This window comes from Callithrix jacchus, chromosome 6 (genome assembly GCF_049354715.1).
Source record: "Callithrix jacchus isolate 240 chromosome 6, calJac240_pri, whole genome shotgun sequence".
Taxonomy (NCBI): domain Eukaryota; kingdom Metazoa; phylum Chordata; class Mammalia; order Primates; family Cebidae; genus Callithrix; species Callithrix jacchus.
In genome coordinates, this window is record NC_133507.1 from 7799824 (window position 1) to 7821313 (window position 21490).

The 21490-nt window shown below is 46.5% G+C and overlaps 2 protein-coding genes across 15 annotated transcripts in view; both read right to left on the reverse strand.

Annotated features, from left to right (window-relative positions):
- Positions 1-16119, reverse strand: part of ENTREP2 (endosomal transmembrane epsin interactor 2) — a 425727-nt gene extending 409608 nt beyond the window's left edge. For all 11 annotated transcript variants that reach the window (XR_013536571.1, XR_013536568.1, XR_013536572.1 and 8 more), the window contains exon 1: positions 15642-16119. Coding sequence is in view for 5 of the 11 variants with exons in the window: in XM_078375953.1 (XP_078232079.1) it covers positions 15642-15860 (219 nt within the window). In the remaining 6 variants the exon portion in view is untranslated. The remainder of the gene's footprint in view (positions 1-15641) is intronic.
- Positions 16120-16322: 203 nt separating this feature from the next.
- The window catches only part of LOC103793584 (uncharacterized), an 85842-nt gene continuing 80674 nt past the window's right edge, over positions 16323-21490 (reverse strand). For all 4 annotated transcript variants that reach the window (XR_013536574.1, XM_078375954.1, XM_078375955.1 and 1 more), the window contains 2 exons: positions 21219-21299; positions 16323-17927 (listed from right to left, as the gene is read on the reverse strand). Coding sequence is in view for 3 of the 4 variants with exons in the window: in XM_078375954.1 (XP_078232080.1) it covers positions 21259-21299 (41 nt within the window). In the remaining variant the exon portion in view is untranslated. The remainder of the gene's footprint in view (positions 17928-21218; positions 21300-21490) is intronic.

Genomic DNA, 21490 nt, shown 5'->3' on the forward strand with positions numbered 1-21490 from the left:
GATAGTACTTGATCTTCCCCCCAGACAATGAACACCCTTGATTTAATGGGTGGAAGAGCTGCAGGCCAGTATGATTTACAAAAAGGAAAAAAAATGGGTCAATTTAAATTTTCCAAACTATTATTCTTGCAATAACCAGAGTGAGGTCCAAAAAGTTTCCACCTGGCTATGGAAGGAGAGATACAGAACGGAACTTGGAAAACTGGACTCAAGAGAGTGCCAGCTGGAGATGGGCCCTGCTAATCAGTCTCTGAGACTGTGAGCCGCTCCCCTGGAGTTCTCCTGCTGATGGAGTTCATTTGGGTGGAAGAGGAGAGAAAGACAGCCACTGGAAGTTGTGAACAAAAGCTAAGATCGATCACTGCCAGAGGAGCAGAGAGAAGAGCCTCAACTCAGCACATGAAGGAGAACGGCTTTAGAGGGTAAGATGAGCTGCACCCAGGAAGCCCCAGAGTCCACAAGTTCCAACGGCAAAAGCAATAAGCAGGATCGAAAACCAGGGGACTAAAGGCTCCCTGCAGCATACAGACAGATCCAGGTGTCCAGACCACCATGCCTCACGCCAGCACTTAGAACCCTAGGAGGTGTTCTCAGGCAGAGGAAAAAAGAATGCTGTACTCACCAAAGAAATGAGCCATCAGCGTCTTCCACTTTCAAACTGAGAAGTCATGCCCCAGAGCAGACATCTTCATATTAGCCCAAGATACAGCAGAAGAGGCAGCTCACCTATGCCCAGCCCAAGCACCCAGAGATGAGGCCTCCAGCTGACATGCTATCCCACATCCAGACAAAGCCAGGCCATGCCCCCATTTGATGGGGAGGTCAGGGACATAGACGGAAACACGCCAAACACCTTTTAATCAACCCTATAAACATCAAAGGACAGCCAAGGGCCACCAGACTGTTAAGGAAAACCAAAACCATCAACTATAAAGATTTAGAGCAATACACAGAAAAACGGACCCGGGAGGATATCTCACTTAATTCTAATGAGTACCCTCAGGTAGAAATAAAAAAGAATATGCAACCAAAAGATAAGACAAATATTAAGAAAATGTAGCAGAAAATATAAATAATAAAAAATACCGTATAAAATAACAAGTTAATATCACCCGTTCTGCGACAACCCTGTCCTAAGTCTCCAGAGAGGCTCAGAACCACCACTCAGATCTTCAGCCACAGAGGGATGAACTGTAACAAGCAGCAACTCATGTCGACCCTCGCGGGTCCAAGACCGACCAGGGGCAAGCTGCACCTCGGACGGTTTACAGAAACTTTCAGCACAGCGGTGTGCACCTGGTTCTCCGAGTTTCTGTCACTGAACTCGTCACGCATCCTGGGTCTAGACACCTGACCAAAGGGATAGAAAAGACTCCTCCTCCGACGAGCCTGCTGCTCCCAAGGCCAAGAGTCTTCCAGTATCTTTTTTTTTTTTTGCCTCCAGACGGAGTTTCACTCTTGTTGCCCAGGCTGCAGTGCAATGGCGCAATCTCAGCTCACCACAACCTCCACCCCCCAGGTTCAACTGATGCTCCTGCCTCGGCCTCCCGAGTAGCTGGGATTACAGGAATGTGCCACCACACCTGGCTAATTCTGTATTTTTAGTACAGACGGGGTTTCCCATGTTGATCAGCCTGGTCTCCAACTCCCGATCTCAGGTGATCCACCCATCTCGCACTCAGTCATCAATATCTTAATGATTCACGATCTGAAGACAAAGCACATCCTGCCTGACAGAGAAAGGCCCCCAGGAGCAGCACATGGGTGGGCTGGACCTCTCCAGTACTGGCCTGTGCGAACTTCCTCCTCCTGCCCTGCACCACTTCCCTTTGGCACAGTGGCTCACATCTGTAATCCCAACACTTTGGGAGGCCGAGGTGGGAGGATTGCTTGAGGCCAGGAATTTGAAACCGGCCTGGTCAACACAGCAAGAACCTATCTCTACAAAAAATTTAAAAATTAGCTGGGCAAGCTCCTGATGCCTGCAGTCCCAGCTGCTTGGGAGGTTGAATCAGGAGGGTTGCTTGAGTCTAGGAGTCTGAGGCTGTAGTGAAAGATGATCACACCACTGCACTCCAGCCTGGGTGACACAGTGAGACCCCAACTCTTAAAAAAAGAGAGCCAGGCCGGGTGTGGTGGCTCACACCTGTAGTCCCAGCTACTCAGGAGGCTGAGGCAGGAGAATTGCTTGAACTGGGGGGTTGGAGGTTGCAGTGAGCCGAGATCGTGTCACTGCATTAAGAAAAGAAAAAGAAGATAGCCTTACCCAAGTATAACCTGGGGAGTCTCGGAGTCCTTTCAACTGTCCAATCCCGTGTCACAGATGAACTTAGTGGGTACAAGGTTCGGTATTTTAGTTATGGATACCCTAAAGGCCCTGAGTTGACCACTATACAATCTGTGCATGTAACAAAATCATACTTCTACCCCATATATTTATACAACTGAAATAAATAAAAATTTTAAAAATTCAGTAGACGGTCCAGAAGATGGAATTAAAGAAATCTCCTGGATTATAAAGCAGAAAGCACAGAAGCACAGAAGTGGAAACTGTGAGAGAGAAGTTAAGAGACCTGGAAGATCAAATTAGAAAGTCAGACACCTAAGTAACAGGAGGTCCATAAAAGAGAAGTAAGACGTGAGGAAATACTCCAGGAACAATTTTTTTAGCATTAAAGAAAGGACACATTGAGTAGCTAAGAGCCATCACTAAGTTCTGCAAAACATCAGAACGCCAAGAACAAAGAGTAGACCCTAGCAGCTTCCAGAAGAACAGCTTAGGTTACCAACGAGAGATGAACCAGACTGGCATCAGATGCTTCCGCAGCGATGTGGGTTATGAAGACAACGGTGTGCTTGCCACCAAAGTAACAACAGAGGGTTGAAATACTGAACTCTGAGGAAAGGGAGGGCGGGAGCTGAGGAGCAGTTTCTGCTTTCATTCTTACCTTTCCATATTGTCTATTTCCATGAACATATATTGCTGTTATCACCATTATCATCACCACCATAAAACATAAATATGTTTTCATATTTGTATGTATGTATCTGTGCATAAAACCATATATATGTGGGTTTTGTTTTTTTTTTTTTTTTTTTTTTTTTGAGGTGGAGTTTCGCTCCTTACCCAGGCTGGAGCGCAATGGCGCGATCTCGGCTCACCGCAACCTCCGCCTCCTGGGTTCAGGCAATTCTCCTGCCTCAGCCTCCTGAGTAGCCGGGATTACAGGCACACGCCACCATGCCCAGCTAATTTTTTGTATTTTTAGTAGAGACGGGGTTTCACCATGTTTACCAGGATGGTCTCGATCTCTTGACCTCGTGATCCACCCGCCTTGGCCTCCCAAAGTGCTAGGATTACAGGCGTGAGCCACTGCACCCAGCCGTATATATGTGGTTTTACAAAACCACATGGTGATGATGATGCTAACAGTAATATATGAAACAATTAGTAATATATGAAAAAATAACAGAATATATGAAAAGCACATTATATATAATATACATTATATATAATACACAGACATACATAATATATATTATATATAGCACATTACTCTGTGTGCGTGCGCGTGTGTGTGTGTGTGTGTGTGTATAAAGTGCTTTCAGTACCAGGGGAATGTGTCACAGCAGGGCTCTTCCTCCACACAGAAACCGTGCTTCTGTACTTCCTTAAACTATCTCAGATGTCACCCCATGCACCGAGGGGCATGCATCTGGGCCAGTGGGAGCATCCATAGGTAGAACTTTTGAAGGAGAACTTCTGAAATCACTGCGCAGGTGCCTTGCTCAGGGAGTTTCAAAGGTTTTTGTTTTCTTGTTTTCTTGTTGTCGTTACTGATGATATGGCAATAAAATAATAAAGTATCATGGTGTGTGTGTGTGTGTGTGTGTGTGTGTGTGTGTACTTTGTAAACACATTCTCTTTTTTCCAAAGAAAAAGCCAACCTTGAGGAGCAGCTACTGACTAGGCCGTAACAGACTCACGCCTGTCAACCTGCTCGCATTCCTTAGGTGTCACTTCCGCTTCCTGAGGAGTCTGCTCCGGGGAGCCTCGTACCCTCTCAAGGCCCCAAAGACAGGCGCAGGCCTAGAGAGAGGACCTGGGTGTCACCAATGCTGGATTCAATGCATTGGCAGGTGCAAAGCAGATGCTATGTTCCTCTGCTTTTTTCTGATACTGGGTCAGAAATCAGGTTCTAAAAAAGTAATATCCCTTTGCAAATGGCAGAAAAGAACTCGGGTATGATTGAAACAAGATGCGTTTTTTTTTTTTTTTTTAAATCAGGAGACTGATGAGTACCTGCTCATTGTGGCTAAGTCGCTTATTAACATGTTAAGTAGGTATCATTATCATAATCCTTTCAAATTCTGCTGAGGGTTCAAAAAATGTCTTTCAAAATCACTATCCCTATTCACCATCAAAGCCATTATCTATAATTTCTCATTACAGATGAGAAGCCAGCACATCTCTTATAATTAGTTAACTTCAAGGTTTACTTTTGAAATAAAAATGTGGTTTTTCATGAAGTTCCACATGTTCTCTGTTTTCTCTGCAACAGAATGAGCTTAAACTTTAAGGATTTATTTTAGAACAAAGAACTTGAATGTTGATGTGATAATTATGTCGCAGGCTCTAGTAGCTGGGAGGCGAAGGAAGTCATTTGTTTATATTTATTACACCCTAAATACTTGACTTGCCAACACCCCTTCCTCCCCTACAAATGCCAGTGTTTTCACAGCCTCCATTCCTGCAGGCTGCATATGTCACCCCCCATCTCACTGCACCGTGTCCTTCAGGTACATTATGACACTTTCATCAGCAGTTGGGAGTACAGATAAGAGCAGTCCAAGCTTATACACTGAAACTACAACTCTAAAATAGGATTTCAACAATGGGGAGACGTTGGCCAAAGTGTGCACATTTTCAGTTATGAGTCTGTACTGGGGTTCTAACGTACAGCCTGGCAGGTACAGTTCATAATACTGCCTTGTAAACTTGAAGTCTGTTAAGGGAGTGGATCATAAATATTCATACACAGATACACACACACATACACACACACACCATGTAAGGTGATGGATATGTCAATTAGCTTGATTGTGGGAACCATTTCACAGGTATACTCATAGCAAAACACCACACTGCATACCTTAAACATATACCTTGAGTATGACAAATTTTTTGTCAATCATCATACCTCAGCAAAGCTGGGGAAAAAAATTTAAATGCTTAAATGCAGGAATGTAATTCAGGTAGGCCTGAAGCCCGGGCAAGCCAGGGGACAGTGGGCCTGGGAACTGCATCTTAGATTCGCTAGGCCTCCAGAGGGAAAGGCTGGGATGCACCTGGCCCACACACAGGCAGACATGTAGCCAGAGCTCCAGAAAAGCTCAGAGGAGCCACTGTGTACCCCACCTCTGCCACGAAGGCAGGGGAGACTTCTCAAAGGCCCTGAGAAAACCCCCCTTCCTACCCATCAGGCACCACTCCCAGCATCAGGTGCCTATGGGGAGCCAAGGAGGGTGAGGTCCTGGGGACGGAGAGGAAGCCGTGTTCTAGCAGTTTCTGTGTCTGTCAACATATTTCCTTCCATGACTGTCACCCCGAGAAGAGCTCTGTGATGGCAAGAAAACCCCACGTGGGTTTTAAACTCACCAACAAACAAGGGAACAACAGAGTCTGAAGAAAACGTCCCAGGCTTTGTTAGAATTTCATTACTCTTCAATAAAACTATCGGATATAGTACTTTTGACCTTTTCAAAATTCCAGTTCGAAATTCACCCAAATAAAAAGGTGAAATACAAAAGAAAAAAAAAACTGTTTCACATACTCAAATTATGTAGACCCTGCAAGGTCTGTCTTCTTTGGAAGATTTTAAAATGAACCAGGGACAGGGATTCTTCCCGTGGGGCTATAGAGTAAAAGATGGGGGTGGTGAAAGTACAGAGAAACCATTTGGCTGCAGTGAGGGAGATCCTGATCACAGCTGTCACGTAGTCTGGTGTACTAATAGAAAAGGCAGATTTAAATAGACTTTTAAACAGGAAAGTGTCACCACTAGAAGAATGGAGATGCACAGGAGAGAGAGGTTTGAGTTCATGAATACACATTTCTTAAAAGAAGACATACAAAGGGCCAACAAGCATATGAAAAAAATGCTCAACATCACTAATCATCAGGGAAAAACAAATCTAAACCACAATGAGATGTCACCTCACACCTGTTAGAATGGCTTTTTTCAAAAAGACAACAGACAGCAAGTGTTGGCAGATATGGAGAACAGGGAACGATTTCACTGCTGGTGAGAAGGTAAGCTAGTATGCCCATGACGGAAAACAGTATGGAAGCTTCGTTAAAATGTAAAAAACAGAACTATCCTATGCAGCAATTCCACCTTTGGGTATATATCCAGAGAAAATGAAATCAGTATGTTGAAGAGATTGCTGCACCCCACGCTCTAAAATGAATTGGTACATACATACGTACATATATAGGAGAGAATGGGAAAGCTCTTCCTACAGTGGAGTAACAATTAATAAATGTAGAAGGAATGACGGAAATAGAAAATTATGACTTGGCCTGTAATCCCAGCACTTTGGGAGGCTGAGGCGGGTGGATCACGAGGTCAAGAGATCGAGATCATCCTGGTCAACATGGTGAAACCCCGTCTCTACTAAATATACAAAAAATTAGCTGGGCATGGTGGCGCATGCCTGTAATCCCAGCTACTCAGGAGGCTGAGGCAGGAGAATTGCCTGAACCCAGGAGGCGGAGGTTGCGGTGAGCCGAGATCGCGCCATTGCACTCCAGCCTGGGTAACAAGAGTGAAACTCTGTCTCAAAAAAAAAAAAAAACAAAAAAAGAAAATTATGACTTGGCAACCATTGGAGACGAGGCTGATCTGGGTGGCAATAATCAACAGAAGTAAAAACTGTAAGATAGAGGTTTGACCGAAAACAGGACACTGACAGAATCTGAGACTTCCCCATACAAACTATAATCAAAGGGGAAATGGTGAATTTACAACGATGACACCTGGCAGAGAGCAATAACATCAGGTGATCAAGGTGAGTAACACCAGTAGTGGGAAGGGCTGACATCAATGCCTCCTGGTAGGATGCACTAAGAAAGGCATGGCATCTTTGGGATCGTCCTGCCAAGAACGCATGAGCTGAGTCTGGGCATGAGGATAAATCAGATGGATACAGGTTCAGGGTCATCCTGTGCTCTTCAAAACTGTGGAAAACGTGAGACAGAGAGAAAGACTGAGGAGAATGAAGAGACATAAGAAATGCACCATGTTCCTGGGTAGGACCCTGAGCCAGAGAGGAAAAAGAATCACTATTTGGGCAGTTGATGAAATAGAATGAGGTCTACAGACTGGATGACAATGAATTGGAATGGGGTCTACAGATTGGACGGCAGTGTTCTTCCAGGGCTGATTTCCTAATCTGGACAGGTTTATGATGAGTATGAGTGGCGAGAATACACACGGAGTCTTTTACGGGTGATGCAACATCACGTCTACAGCTTTCGCCCAAAACATTGAGAAAAAATCTGATGATAATTGAGGTGTTTTTTACCTCTAGAAAGATAATATGCACAAACACAAGCCGTGGGGCAAATGCAATAAAATGTTTACAATTCAGGAATGTAAGTGAAGAGACACAGAAATTCTTAGTTCTGCTCTGCAACGTTTCTGTAAGTTACAAATTATTTCAAAGAAATTCCAGAAAAAATATGTAGCGTTCCATTGTTTTTGAGCATAGAATTTGGCTGTGAGCATTCCAGTACACCATACCTTCAAATGCCCAGGACTGTTTTTACCTGGTGCCCAAGGGGGGTTTTCACGTGTGTGTTTTGTTGCTGGGTTTTTGGTTGTTTGTTTTATCTTTGTTTTTCAGACAGGGTGTCTCTCTGTTGCCTAGGCTGGAGTGGCATAATCTCAGCTCACTCTAGTCTCAACCTCTCAGACTCGGGTGGATCCTCCCACCTCAGCCTCTTAAGTAGCTTGGAACTACAGTCATGTGCCACCATGCCCAACTAATTTTTTGTATTTTTGGTAGAAATGGGGTTTTTTCATGTTGTCCAGGTGGGTCTTCAACTCCTGCCTCATGTGATCCACCTGCATCAGCTTCCCAAAGTTTGGGAATTACAGGTATGACCCACCACACCCTGTCAGGTTTTTTTCCTTATCTTTAAAATCCATTATTTTACAGGGAAACATATCAATGTTGACTAGTCTCCATTGGTTTTTCCCAGTTACAGAATATAACTTTTCAAATCTTCATTTATTTTAGGAAAGTTTTCTTGCATTATAGTTCTAAATATTTATGCTATTCTATTGCTTTTTCTGTCCCTAGACGCTAATTATACATATATTGGACCTCCTTTGCCTGTCTCCTACATTCCTTTAATTCACTTTATCCCCCTTTTTAAAATTTTTCTCCTTTTAATCCTTTATTTTTTTTTCTGTGCTTCCTAAGGGTATCTATTTGCTCTTGTGTTCCTTCTAATTTAGTCTCCATTTTGGAAACTCATTTTTTCCAAATTCTTTTCTGACATCTCTCTGTTCTTTCAGAATGTCCTGTCATCTAGCCATATCTTTTGAAATTTTTAAAATTTCTGATTCAGGATGGCTGCAGTGGCTCACACCTGTAATCCCAGCATTTTGGGAGGCCAAGGTGGGTGGATCACTTGAGGTGAGGAGTTTGAGACCAGCCTGGCTAAGATGGTGAAACCCTGTCTCTACTAAAAATACAAAAATTAGCTGGGTATGGTGGAGTGAGCCTGTAATCCCAGCTACTCAAGAGGCTGAGGCAGGAGAATCGCTTGAACCTGGGAGGCGGAGGTTGCGCATGAGACAAGATCACATCATTGCACTCCAGCCTGAGGAACACAGGGAGACTCCATCTCAAAAATAAATAAACAAAATAAAATTTCTGAATCATACCACTCTTATAAAACTTTATTTTCTCTTAGCTTATATTGAGATATTTATAGTTTTTCTGATGTGCTCTCATTTTCAGTAGTGCCATTAAGTTCATTTTCATCACGTTTTCACTGAATCAATGTTGCATGAGTTTGGATCATATTCATGTTTTGTTGTCCATGATTAAATGGGGTGGATTTTCCAGATCTATTAGAAGAAAGTTCCTAAAAGATCGGGAAAGTTCCTAATGAAGATGGACTAAGATAGCTTTCCCACTGGGCTCTGCTGATGTATGAAAGACCCAAAATAGGAATTTTCCATGTAACCACCTATTTCCCGTCACCAAGTCCCGAATCTCTGGAACACTCAGAAGCATCTATTGCCTCTAGTCCTTTGCTCCATCTCTACAATGTTGAAGTCTTTCTTTTCCAAGTCTACAGGCTCTCAGCTTTTGATGTTCTATTTTGCTGTTAAAGTAGTTTTTGAGATCTTTTTCCTTGGGGGTCCCCCTCCACACCTCCACCATCTGAACCTATTCTCTCTCTCATCATCTGTCTTCTGCTCAGTTTGGTTATGTTTCCAGTAATGCTCAAGGTGAGGTCCTGTCCTTCTAGAAGGGAGGACTTGCTGTGCATTTCTAAGGTTCTCCGAGGCCTGTGCCACCACATCGACCACACGCGGCTGGTCGCTCTCAGCTGTCGCCAGAAGCCTGGGAGCCCCTTTCCAGTTTTGCCAGTTGCTCTCAGGTCTGCCCGTCCAGACTTCCATTCTACTTTAAGGGGTGAGCGGCGCATGGTAGTTTTTGGTTTCCACTCACTACCTGTCAATAGTTCCTTTCATTTCCCATCACTCCCTTGAGGCCACGGAGGCTCTTTCCCAGGTCCTTCTGATGCTGGTGCTTTGACCACACCCACCCAGTCCAGGGATTAGACGGGTGGGGAGAGAGTCCCCCTCAGTTTGTTGACCATATTCTCTTTAAGCTTTATCTATGGCTGCCTTGCTGATTGGTTTAGCTCCCAGGAGTTCGGGGGAGACTGAAAAACTACTTCGCCACCATGAATACATGCCCATAAAACATGTTCTGAAGGGCATAAAACAAGGAACAAAGAAATGAAGAGTCATACTCTGCTTCTGAATTGGAAGATTTCGTATGATAAAACTGTCAGTACTCCCAAAATTGATGCACTATTTAAAAGTTTTAAAATTTTCTATCTGGCAAGACACCAAAAATTAAGCAAAAGAAGAAAATATTTGCAACACATAATAAAGTATTCATGGAAATTCAGATCCAATGAATTATCTTTCTGCTTCCATCAAATTAATGAAAATGTTCAGCATTGCTAATAACCCAGGCTGCAAGAGGACCGGAAAAGGGGCACACACTGTAGGCTTCTGTGGGTGGATGTGCCTACATTCTTTTGTGAAAATTAAGCCAGAAATAGCTAACAAAACTCCCAATTTGAATACTCGCCGACTACCAATTCTACTTTGGAGAATCTATCCTTGAAAAACAAAGCAGTTGTGGCCGGGCGCGGTGGCTCAAAGTCTATAATCCCAGCACTTTGGGAGGCCGAGGCGGGTGGATCACGAGGTCAAGAGATCGAGACCATCCTGGTCAACATGGTGAAACCCCGTCTCTACTAAAAATACAAAAATTAGCTGGGCATGGTGGCACGTGCCTGTAATCCCAGCTACTCAGGAGGCTGAGGCAGGAGAATTGCTTGAACCCAGGAGGCGGAGGTTGTGGTGAGCCGAGATCGCACCATTGCACTCTAGCCTGGGTAACAAGAGTGAAACTCCATCTCAAAAAAAAAAAAGGCAGTGGCATCTCAGGCTGGATAAGCAGCACTGTTTGTAGAGACACAGAACTGGAAGAAATTATTCCCAGCAGGAAAATAGCTGAATAACTTGTAATAATCATACTCTGGACTATTCCACAGACATTAAGTTAAAGATAATAATGAGTTATGGCTGGGAATACTTGTTATACATTAAATTTTTAAAAGAAATTACAGAGTAATATGGGTGGTATGTCATTTTTGTAAATTGTTTTTAACAAGAAAAGAAACATTTTTCATACATATATAAATTCTAATACATTTTATGATTATAAAGAAAAGCGTAGAAGGATTGCATTGAACAACACTGGTAATGCTGGTGGTCTATGGATAGAACATTGGGGTAGACAAAACTACATACTGTTTGTGGGTTTTTCGGTTTTTTTTAGATGGAATTTCACTCTTGTCCCCCAGGCTGCAGTGCAATGGCGCGACCTCGGCTCACTGCAACCGCCGTCTCCTGGGTTCAAGGTATTCTCCTGCCTCAGTCTCTCAAGTAGTTGGGATTACAGGTACCCACAATCACGCCTGGCTAGTTTTTGTATTTTTAGCAGAGACAAGGTTTCGCCATCTTGGCCCAGCTGGTCTCGAACTCCTGACCTCAGGTGGTCCACCTGCCTCAGTCTCCCAAAGCGTTGGGATTACAGGTGTGAGCCACCATGCCCAGCCACTTTTTTATTTTCAGTTATTTTTACTTTGTATCTATTACTTCCAGAGTATGAAAAAAATTCAGTGGAGTTGCTTTTTAAAGGAAAAACATACTGTGAGAGAGAGAGTGAGTGAGTGAGTGTGTGTGTGTGTGTGTGTGTGAGAGAGAGAGTGAGAGTCAGCTCCCAATGGCTATGTCTTTATCAACATATGTAACCGGTAATGTGGATTACTCACAATGTAATTGTTTGCCCCTGAGTCCTCGGCATTAATAAAATCCGCAAGAAAGTAACAAAGCTACTCTATTAAAGGATACCTATTCAAGACCTCCACCCAGCTCTCTTAGTCTGCTCAACTATGAACACAGCTCATCGCCTCTCAAAACGGGAGGACGTCTATCTATCCACAAGGGAACGGATCCACCTGCTGACTCACTGAACAGCACAGCCCAGCACAGGAAAACCATCTGCAGGGGGTCCTCAAACAATGGAAACTGCACAGCTCTATGTTCATCACAGCCCTCTGGCCAGGCCTGCCTCCCCTCACATCTTCAACCTTGCCGAGTCCTCCCCTTTCAACCTTCAACTTCTTCAACTTGCCCCAATGTCTCTCTCTCTCCCAGTATATTTTTCCTTTAAAAAGCAACTCCACTGGATTTTTTTCATACTCTGAAAGTAATAGATACAAAGTAAAAATAACTGAAAATAAAAAAGTGGCTGGGCATGGTGGCTCACACCTGCAATCCCAATGCTTGGAAGACTGAGGCAGGTGGACTACCTGAGGTCAGGAGTTCGAGACCAGCTGGGCCAAGATGGCAAAACCTTGTCTCTGCCAATGGAACGGCTCCTTACATTTCTCTTGTATCTTCGCCTTTCCAGGCATGTTTTATGCTTTTCCTAAGAACAAGAGAGTGCTGCCTACTTGCCGACGCGGACCCCCTTACCAGCATGCTTCATTTCATCCCCTTCTGCCTAATGGTTAGTAGGAGTTTGGCCTCTAAAATCAGAGCAACTAAGTTCAAAGCTACTTCGTAGCTCAGTGACCTTGGGCAAGTCACTCATCCCTCTTCCCCTCAGTTTACTCAGCAGCAGCACCAAGATTTCTTAAGGCTTTGGCTTGGAACAGTCAGGCTCAGTTCTGCTGTGTCCCACTGGCTAAGGCAAATCAGAGGCCCAGTCCATACTCAGGGAGAGGGAACTACAAGATCCTGAGCGCCAGCAGGCAGAGGCCACCAGAGTGATGGGCCATTACACACACAGTAAGATTAAGTGCTCACTAAGTGTGGGCTGTCTTAGCTATTGTTTCTTAAATCTAGAAAAGCTGTGTTTTGTTTTGAGATGGAGTCTCAGTCTGTCGCCCAGAATGAAGTATAGTGGTATGATCTCGGCTCACTGCAACCTACGCCTCCCAGGTTCAATCAATTCTCCTGCCTGAGCCTCCCGAGCAGTTGGAAGTACAGGCATATGCCACCACACCCAGCTAATTTTTGTATTTTTAATAGAGACAGTGTTTCACCATGTTGGCCAGGATAGTCTCGATCTCTTGACCTCGTGATCCGCAGGCCTCGGCCTCCCAAAGTGCTGAGATTACAGGCATAAGCCACGGCACCAGGCCGAGAGTTTATTTTTACAATGGGTTTTCACCATGTGAAAACTACAGAGGCCTAGAAAGCCACGTGTTGCTAATGAGCACATAGGTCTCATTTCAGAAGATTTAGAGAAACCAGAGCGCACCTCTAAGCCCCACAGTGTGGATTTCTGTGTAAAGCCAGCCCGCCCATCCCAGCTGCCATTCTTAAGTGAAGAACAACCTTGGCGAGGCAGTTTCACCAATCTCAGAGGGCAGGCGCACATATGGCAATGGCTCCGTGTTCTCCACTCGCAACCATGCTAATGTCCAAATCTGTCCCAACACAGCTGGAACCAATCAGGGTTTCTGCAAAGGGCTGGAGACAGGTGAATGGTACACACTGTACCATCCTGAAAGAACCTTCAAGGCGCTTGCAGCAAAGTCTGAGACAGAAAAGCAGCCCATGAAAACAGACAGGAACGTGGGAGATGGAGGGCCGGGGGACAGAAGTTACTTTATCATCTCTGAATTGTAAGCAGAGTATGCTGGATTCATTATCGATCCCCAGAGCCTAGAGGAACGTCCATACATAGCAGAACTTTGTGGAATTACTCTGAAACATGGGAAGTTAGGAGTAACAGGTTATAAGGCAGGCACAGTGGCTCAAGCTTGTAATCCCAGTGCTTTGGGAGGCTGAGGCAGGAGGATCCCTTGAGGTAAGGACTGTGAGTTTGAATCCAGCCTGACCAACATAGTGAGACCCCCATCTCCAAAAAAAAAAAAGTGTTTTAATATTGGCCAGGCATGGTGGCACACACCTGTAGTCCTAGCTACTTGTGAGTCAGAGGCAGGAGGATCACTTCAGCCCAGGGGTTCCAGGCTTCAGAGTGCTATGATAGTGCAACTGCATTCCAGCCTGGGCAACAAAGGGAGATCCTGCCTTTTAACGGGCAAAAAAAGAACAGGTTGGAGTTGTTGAAGAAAATAACACAAACTGAATTAACTGTTTTACATATTTATTTAACTCCTTAAACTAAAACGGAGTGAATTTGCTTTTTTCACATAAACAGCTTTTCTGCTGCCTTCCCCTTTAGGTTTATTATTAAAAGGCACTTCTCTCTCCACACCCTTGGGAACCCAAAGCCGAAGCAGGAAGTGGGGTTCAGGGAGGAGCCAGGAAGTGGAGCTAATTCACCACTACAGTCTGCCACCTGTAGGCTGGTTCCAGCAGACTTAAACCTCAGTGCCCGCTAGACACACATGAAAACAATGCATATTAAATAATGCTGAAAACCATGCAGCAGATGTGTGAAAACTATATATAGAGGGGCATTTGAATCACTCCCGTGCGCTTGCCTCCAACTGCCTCTATTTATTTGAGCACTCCCAGCTGTGACCACACATTCTGTTGTCCCTATTCAGCTCTCCAAGTCTCACCCTTGATCTGAAGCAAGCTTTGAAAATTAATACCCCCATTAGGATGAACAGCCACACCTGTATCGATCGAGGTGTTCTAGAAGCAATTTTGCTCAGATGTCAGGGTAAAAGCCATGCGATGAACTTAGAGAACAAAGACCACTATGAAATCAACAAATAAGCAAAGCTGGACCAATTTTTCAAATGTTAAAACTCAAGAACAAATAGCAAACATTAGTTATAAAGGCTTAGTTTGGAATTCTGTAGATGGAATCAAAACAAACTGAGTTTACAAGCCTATGCGATGTATTTCAGCACAACACACCAAATCCAGTTACAGATGTCAGGAGTTCTCAGAACAAGTGCCTCTCTTCATAAATATCTGCTTTGCATCTCTCTCTCCCATTCCCATAACGTCCATTCTTTGTTAATACAGGGAGGGAACCCGTCAGCAAAATGCTACAAAACGCCAAAAAATTAACTCTCGGGGACAGTTACTTTAATAGAGATGTCCCGGTGTCTTTCTCCTACGGTATTTGTTCATCACTGGCTTCTGTGATTTGGTGGTTAAAAGTCTGAAAATCAGTCATTCCTGAGCTCAGAAAGCACGCCGTCCCCCGCCCTCCCCGCAGGACGCCGGATGCGGGTCGCCCTCCAGTCCCGCCACCCACAAGCCACGCCGTTGAGGGCGGACGCGGGAAACCATAAGTCCCTGAAGCCAAGTCGGCGAGTGACCACAGGGTCCGGTCGGTCCCCAGCATCCGGGCTGAGCCGCAACCCGACGGGACGGGACATGCCCCGCGGCCCCCCCACCCCCACCAGGGCCGCCGTGAAGGCGAGAGGCGCGCCCGGACCCTGCTCCGCTCTGGGTTCGAATCCCACCTCCTCTCCTCGGCCGCGGCCGGCGAGGTCGTGTCTCCGCGCGCGCGGTCCCCGGCGCTCCCTCTGGCCCCTGCGGACTCGGAGGACCGCGGGCGCGGGGCTGCTGTTTCCTCTAAGTAACTCCGGGGATCAACGCAATAGAAGCGGGAACGCAATGCTCCGAGAGCGGCGACCCGGCCCTGGAGTTATTCTGCTCGGAGTTTCGAACTGCGCCCAGCGCCGCAGCTGCCCGGCCCCGGCGTTGGCGCCCGGAACTTGCCGCCTGCGGTGGCCTGTCCCGGCGGCCGCAGCGCCCCCCCGTCCCCCACGCGCCGTCCCCGGAGCCCGAACCCGCCCGGCCGCGGACACTCACCGAGAAGCCAGCCCAGAAGGGGCAGGAGTGGCGGACGCGGGCCGAGGTGGTGAGCGCCAGCGCGGCGAAGCTGACGGCCACGATGAGGCATCCGAGCGCCATCTGCGTGGCCCCGAGCGCCAGCACGATGCGGGAGCGGCCCGGGCACTCGCGAAGGCGGGAGAGGCTGCGGGGCAGCGCGGCGGGACGCGGCGCTCGGGGGCCGCCGGCCGGAGGCATCGCGCCGGGCGCCCGCACGCCTCGCCCGCTCCCGCCCGGCCCCACGCGCGCCGCCGCCGCTGCCGCTCACCGAGGGTCCGAGGCAAGTTGCGCCGGCTGCGGGAACGGTCTCCCAGCCGGCTGCGGGGGCTGCGGCGGCCGCGCGTCGGGAGCGGGCCGGGCCGGGCGGGGAGCCGGGCGCCCGCAGCCCCCGCCGGTGCCCGTGTCCATGCCGCCGCCGCCGCGCCGCCCGCCCGCCGGCCGCGCCGCGCCCTCCCCCGCCCGCCCCGCGCGCTCCCCGGCCCGAGCGCGAGCGCGAGCTGCCGCTGCTGCTGCCGTGCCGAGCACGAGCCGCCACCGTTCCCGGGCGCGAGCTCCGCCGCGGTGCGCTGAGCCCCGGCTGGGGCGGGAGCGGGAGCTGGGCGGGGAGGGCGCAGGTGCGGTCCGCGCGGCCCAGCCTCGGCGCTTCCGCCTAGCGCACGGGCGGCGGCGGGGCTGCGGGAGGAGAGCGGGGGCGGCAGCGCATCAAGGGCGAGGGCAGCAGCCTCCGCGGCGAAGCCCAGGGCCAGCGACTCGGAGGGGCCCGGGAGCCGGGCCGCGGGCCAGCGGAGCCCTCAGAGCCCGGAGCCGGCTCGGGATGGGCGCGCGGGGCGCTGAGGACGCGGAGACTGACTGCCTGGGAGCACACAAGGGGGTAATTCCGAGCGCTGGGCGGCAGGTGTGGCGGACAGCAGCCTCTCTCGAATGCAGAAATCCAAGATCCAAGATGCCGCTTTTCTGCAGTTCGAGAATCTCCCAAGCCATCCTCTGAGAACTCAGCTCCAGAGGACATTGAGAACATTGCCAGGGAGTCTCATACACGATGTCTCTTACCCACCTTTGGTTTGCATGCTTTTGATAAAAGTTAAAAGTTTTTTTAAAAAATTGCACAAAACGAATGTAAATGAGGAATATCATTAATAACCGATTAAACCATCTCCACTCCCTCTTGCCAACATAGGATTTTAAATATCTAAGAATTGGCTTCCTTGGAATACCAAGAAAACCTGCAGGTTTTAATTGCCATAATTCCTTTCTGGCCCTGTGGATGAGCCAACTTTTAAGACTTCTTGTGTTGAAAAGGGCTGCAGTGACAGATTAAGAGATCCACTTGCGTTAGGGAGTCCGAAGGGACCAGACTTGAAAAGGCAAAGTTCAGAGTCACAAAGGGAAAGGCCGGTTATTTCCTGAGACCGTTCTTCCGTGCCTTTCCGGCAGACCTTACTGTCGGATGAGAAACGCTGGAGAGTCTCATCCCAAAGTATCTCAGTTGCTGGTGCTTGAAATTTCACCGTTAGAGATATTGATTCCTTTGGGGCTTGACGATCCTCTATTAAAATGCAAATTCCTCTTGAAGGGGCTATAGCTCAAGTCTTTATCAGCCAACACCTTAGCAGGGATGGGATTTATTTTCCAATTTAACGAGATGGCCAAGGGATGAACAGGGGGTGAGGAATTCCACAGATAACGTGGCTGATTTCAAAATGTTGGCCGGTGGCCAAACGGTGCCTTCTCCCCCAGTTCTTATCTGTAACAGGACTAAGCCTCTGACCGGCATTGTTTAGAGCACTCCAATACAAATTCCAATTTCCTGGAGGCATTTTCTGTTTAGAAGTTGGCAGTGCAGCACTTTTTAAGAGCTTCAAACCGTACAATGTTTCAAAACATGATCCTGGAGTGGCGATAAGTTAGGTTCCCATTGTGATCATCTTTCCCATTCATTCCTCCAACAGAAGTTCATAAAGAGCTCTCTAATCATAAGGCTTTTTTTTTTTTAAGGTTCTCAGAGTACATGAGTGAACAAAACAGACAAAAATCCCTGCCTTTAAGGGACTCAGAAACAGACAATAGCCTAACAAATTAGTGAATTACAGTTTATTGACATTGTATACTATTCGAAAAATAGTATACACCCACTATGTGCCAGGCACTGAGGATGGAAGAGTGAGTTGCAAACTCCCTGTACCCAAGGAACTTTCAGTCTACTGGAAAGAACTTCTAGCACGCTGGGTTCAGTGTTATGGAGACTACTACACAGTGACCCTCCACCTGCAAAAAGAAAAAAAACGCAGATGATAAGATTTGGAAAGAGGTTCTGACTACAGTACCAAAAATGGGTTGGGGGTGCCCAAGCGGAACAGTGTTCAGAGGCCATTACTGTCAGCTAGCAAGAGGTGACAGTGTTTTGGATTAAGGTAGGGATGGTGGAGATTTCCAGAATTGGGTGTGTTTGGGAGATGTTTAGGAGGCATCAGTGATGAATTAAATAGAGGTAGGAGCCAGCTGTGACCTCCAGTGATCTCCCATTTATGAATTAGAGAAGCTTCCAAAATATATGTGAATTGACTTTTTTTTTAATTTATGAAAGTTATGAAAAGAGAGCTCCAAGGAGCACAGCAGGAGATTTTGGGGAAGATGGGTTAGGAGAGCTACCTTTGCTGCAAATTTCGTTCGGAATCAGAGGGAGAGACTGATCTAGAAATTAAAATTACTTCACATTTCTATTGACAAAAAAGCAATTCTATTGATAAAAGAAAAACTTTTGACAAATAAGTATAACAGTTAAACAATGAACAATTCATGAATGAGACAGCCCTCAGTCCTAAGAGGTTCAGAGAGCTCCACTCTGCCATGTGGGCAATAGACAGAAAAAGACTGAAGAAAGTAGAAATGAGGAACAAAAAGCAGATTAGTTGTTTCAAAATAACTTTCCTTATAATGGTTAAAACTGAGGGAACTTCCTTATTTCTGCTCAAACTGACCTATTTGAATATTTGTCATTTGTCTAATTCTCACGCCTGAGCTCCCCACCCCCCGCCCCACCCCGCTCCCTTCCTGATTTCTCAGAAAGTCAGCTAAAAAACTGAGTTTCAGCTTGGTGGATTAAAACTTTGGCATGACTGACTCCATTTTAATTTGGTCTGTTGGCGGGAGCCAAAAGGAAAGAATGAAAGGCAAGGGGGGAACAGACTGGAAAGAAGGGAAGGAGAAAGGTAGAGAGGGAGGGTACTGGCCTGAGCTTAGCCTCCCTGACACCGATCACAACTCATTGACCCTCTTTGATCTTCAGTGTTTGTCTCCTATCAAAGCATTAGAATAACACATGTCCTAGTATTACAGAAGATTCTTGGAGAGCTCTGGAACCAAGTTACAGCTTTTCTTCTCCCTAGATCAGATGGGACTAAGAGACAAGACCACTGTTCTTAAGCAAAGCGTGACGAGGTGTCAGCTTCTTGCTGAAAGACCAGTTTTGGGGCTGCTTGCACCACGGAAAGATGAGGAACACACAAATGCCTTGCTCGCCACATGCTTGTTTCAGCTTCCTGCCTTTTTGACCTGTACCTCTCTATACATCAATGGATGGGAAGGAAACTAGACCCTTGGTAGCCTCTCTAAGATAGTAGAGAGTTGTAGTTGGACCTCACAATTTCTGCCTCTGAAACAGTAATAGGGCAGAAACTCTACTTCTAGAAACGGCAGACCAGCTACTTTTCCTACTAAAGACTACTTAGAAACCAGGGGGAATATTTCTTAAATATCTTCTTGAAAGTATCCGAGATTATGGAGATAATGAGGAACACCAGGCCTAGATCAATAGGAGGAGGAATCCGAGAGGTGCGTGCAGCAGATCATGGAGATAATGAGGAACACCAGGCCTCGCTAGAAGGAATCCGGAGACGTATAAGCAGCACCTGGGCTGCCTTTCTAGCTCTGTCAGCTGCACACGCAGAGTCAGAAAGATGAGTTTGCATCCGGGAGTCTCCAAGGGTGGGGACACAGTAAACCAGTCCCCTGCCTTGTGACAGAATCCCAAATGGCTGCACCCCTGGAGCAGGAAATAAACCAACCTTCCTTCTTTTTGCAAGTGCCCAGAAACCCCAATCCTGATTTGAATTGAGGTAATCCTGCACCGTTCAAACCCCTAGGAACTGGCAAAAGCAATAGAAAAGTCTCTCTAAAGAAAGATATTATCAATCTAGGCCTCAAATTATTTCTATAGATAGCAGTTTTAAAACTCACTTTCCCTTAACTTCCTCAACATGGTAAAGGGCATTTAGGAAAGACCCACAGATAACATCATACTCAATGGTGAAAGGCTGATTTTTCCCAAGAATAGGAATTTGACATGTGGTGAATGTCCACACTCACTACTGCTGTTCAACATTTTACTGGAAGTTCAGCCAGAGCAATCAGACAAGAAAAGGAAATAAAGGGCATCCAAATTGTAAAGGAAGAAGCAAAACTATATTTGCAGATGACATGATTCGATGCGTAGAAAATCTCAAAGAAGGCTGGGCACAGTGGCTCACGCCTGCAATCCCAGCACTTTGGGAGGCCAAGGCAGGTGGATTACGAGGTCAGAGCTCAGGAATTTGAGACCAACCTGGGCCACATGGAAAAACCCCATCTCTACAAAAAATATAAAAATTAGTCCAGCATGGCAGTGTGCACCTGTAGTTCAAGCTACCTGAGAGGCTGAGGTGAGGTGTTTGCCTGAGTCTTGGAGGTCCAGGCTGCAATGAGCCGTGTTCGTGCCACTGCACTCCAGCCTGGGGGACAGACCTGCCTTGGCTTCCCAAAGTGCTGGGATTACAGGCATCGAAGAGACATTTATGTACCATGTTCATAGCATCATTATTCACAATAGCCAAAAGGTGGAAGCAAACCAAGTGTCCATCCTTGGAAGAATGGATAAACAAAATGTGGTCTATACATACAATGGAATCTTATTGAGTCTTTAAAAGGAAGGAAATTCTGACACATGCTACAACATGAACAAACCCTGAAGACATTGTGCTAAGTGAAATAAGCCAATCACAAAAGGACAAATATTGTTCAGCTCTATCGTATGAAGTACCTAGAGCAGTCAAATTCATAAAGACAGAAAGTAGGGTGGTGGTTACCAGAGGCTGGGGGTTGGGGGGAATGGGGAGTTAGTGTTTAGTGGGCACAGTTTCAACTGTGAAAGATGAAAAACTTCTGGAGATGGTTGATAACTGTGAATGTGCTTAATGCCACAGAATTTCACACTTAAAATCGTTAAAATGGCAAATTTTACATTACGTATATTTTACCACAATAAGAAAAAGAAACAGAATGCAATACCCCTTCAAACCCGTGAGGATGGCTGTAATAAAAAATGATAATAGCAAGTGTTGGAGAGGATGTAGAGAGACTGGAGCACTTGTACACTGCTGGAATGAATGTAAAATGCTGCAGCCAACGTGGAAAACAATCTGGCTGTTCTTCAAACATAAACGTAGTATTTTCACATGACCCAGTAGTTCCACTTGTAGATATATCCCCAAAGGAAGTCAAAGCAGTGACTGGGACAGGTACCTGTCCGCCGGCGTCCTGGGCACGTTTGTTCAGGTGACTGTCATTGAAGGGCTGGAAGCACGCTGGACTCCCTGGACGCTGCTGGAGAATAAGGCACATAGACTTTTGACTTGTCTTTGTTCCTTGGGTTTAAAATGTCTGTCTCATTGCTACCAAAAGAATTAAAGGACAGCCGGATGCGGTGGCTCACGCCTGTAATCCCAGCACTTTGGGAGGCCGAGGCGGGTGGATCACGAGGTCAAGAGATCGAGACCATCCTGGTCAACATGGTG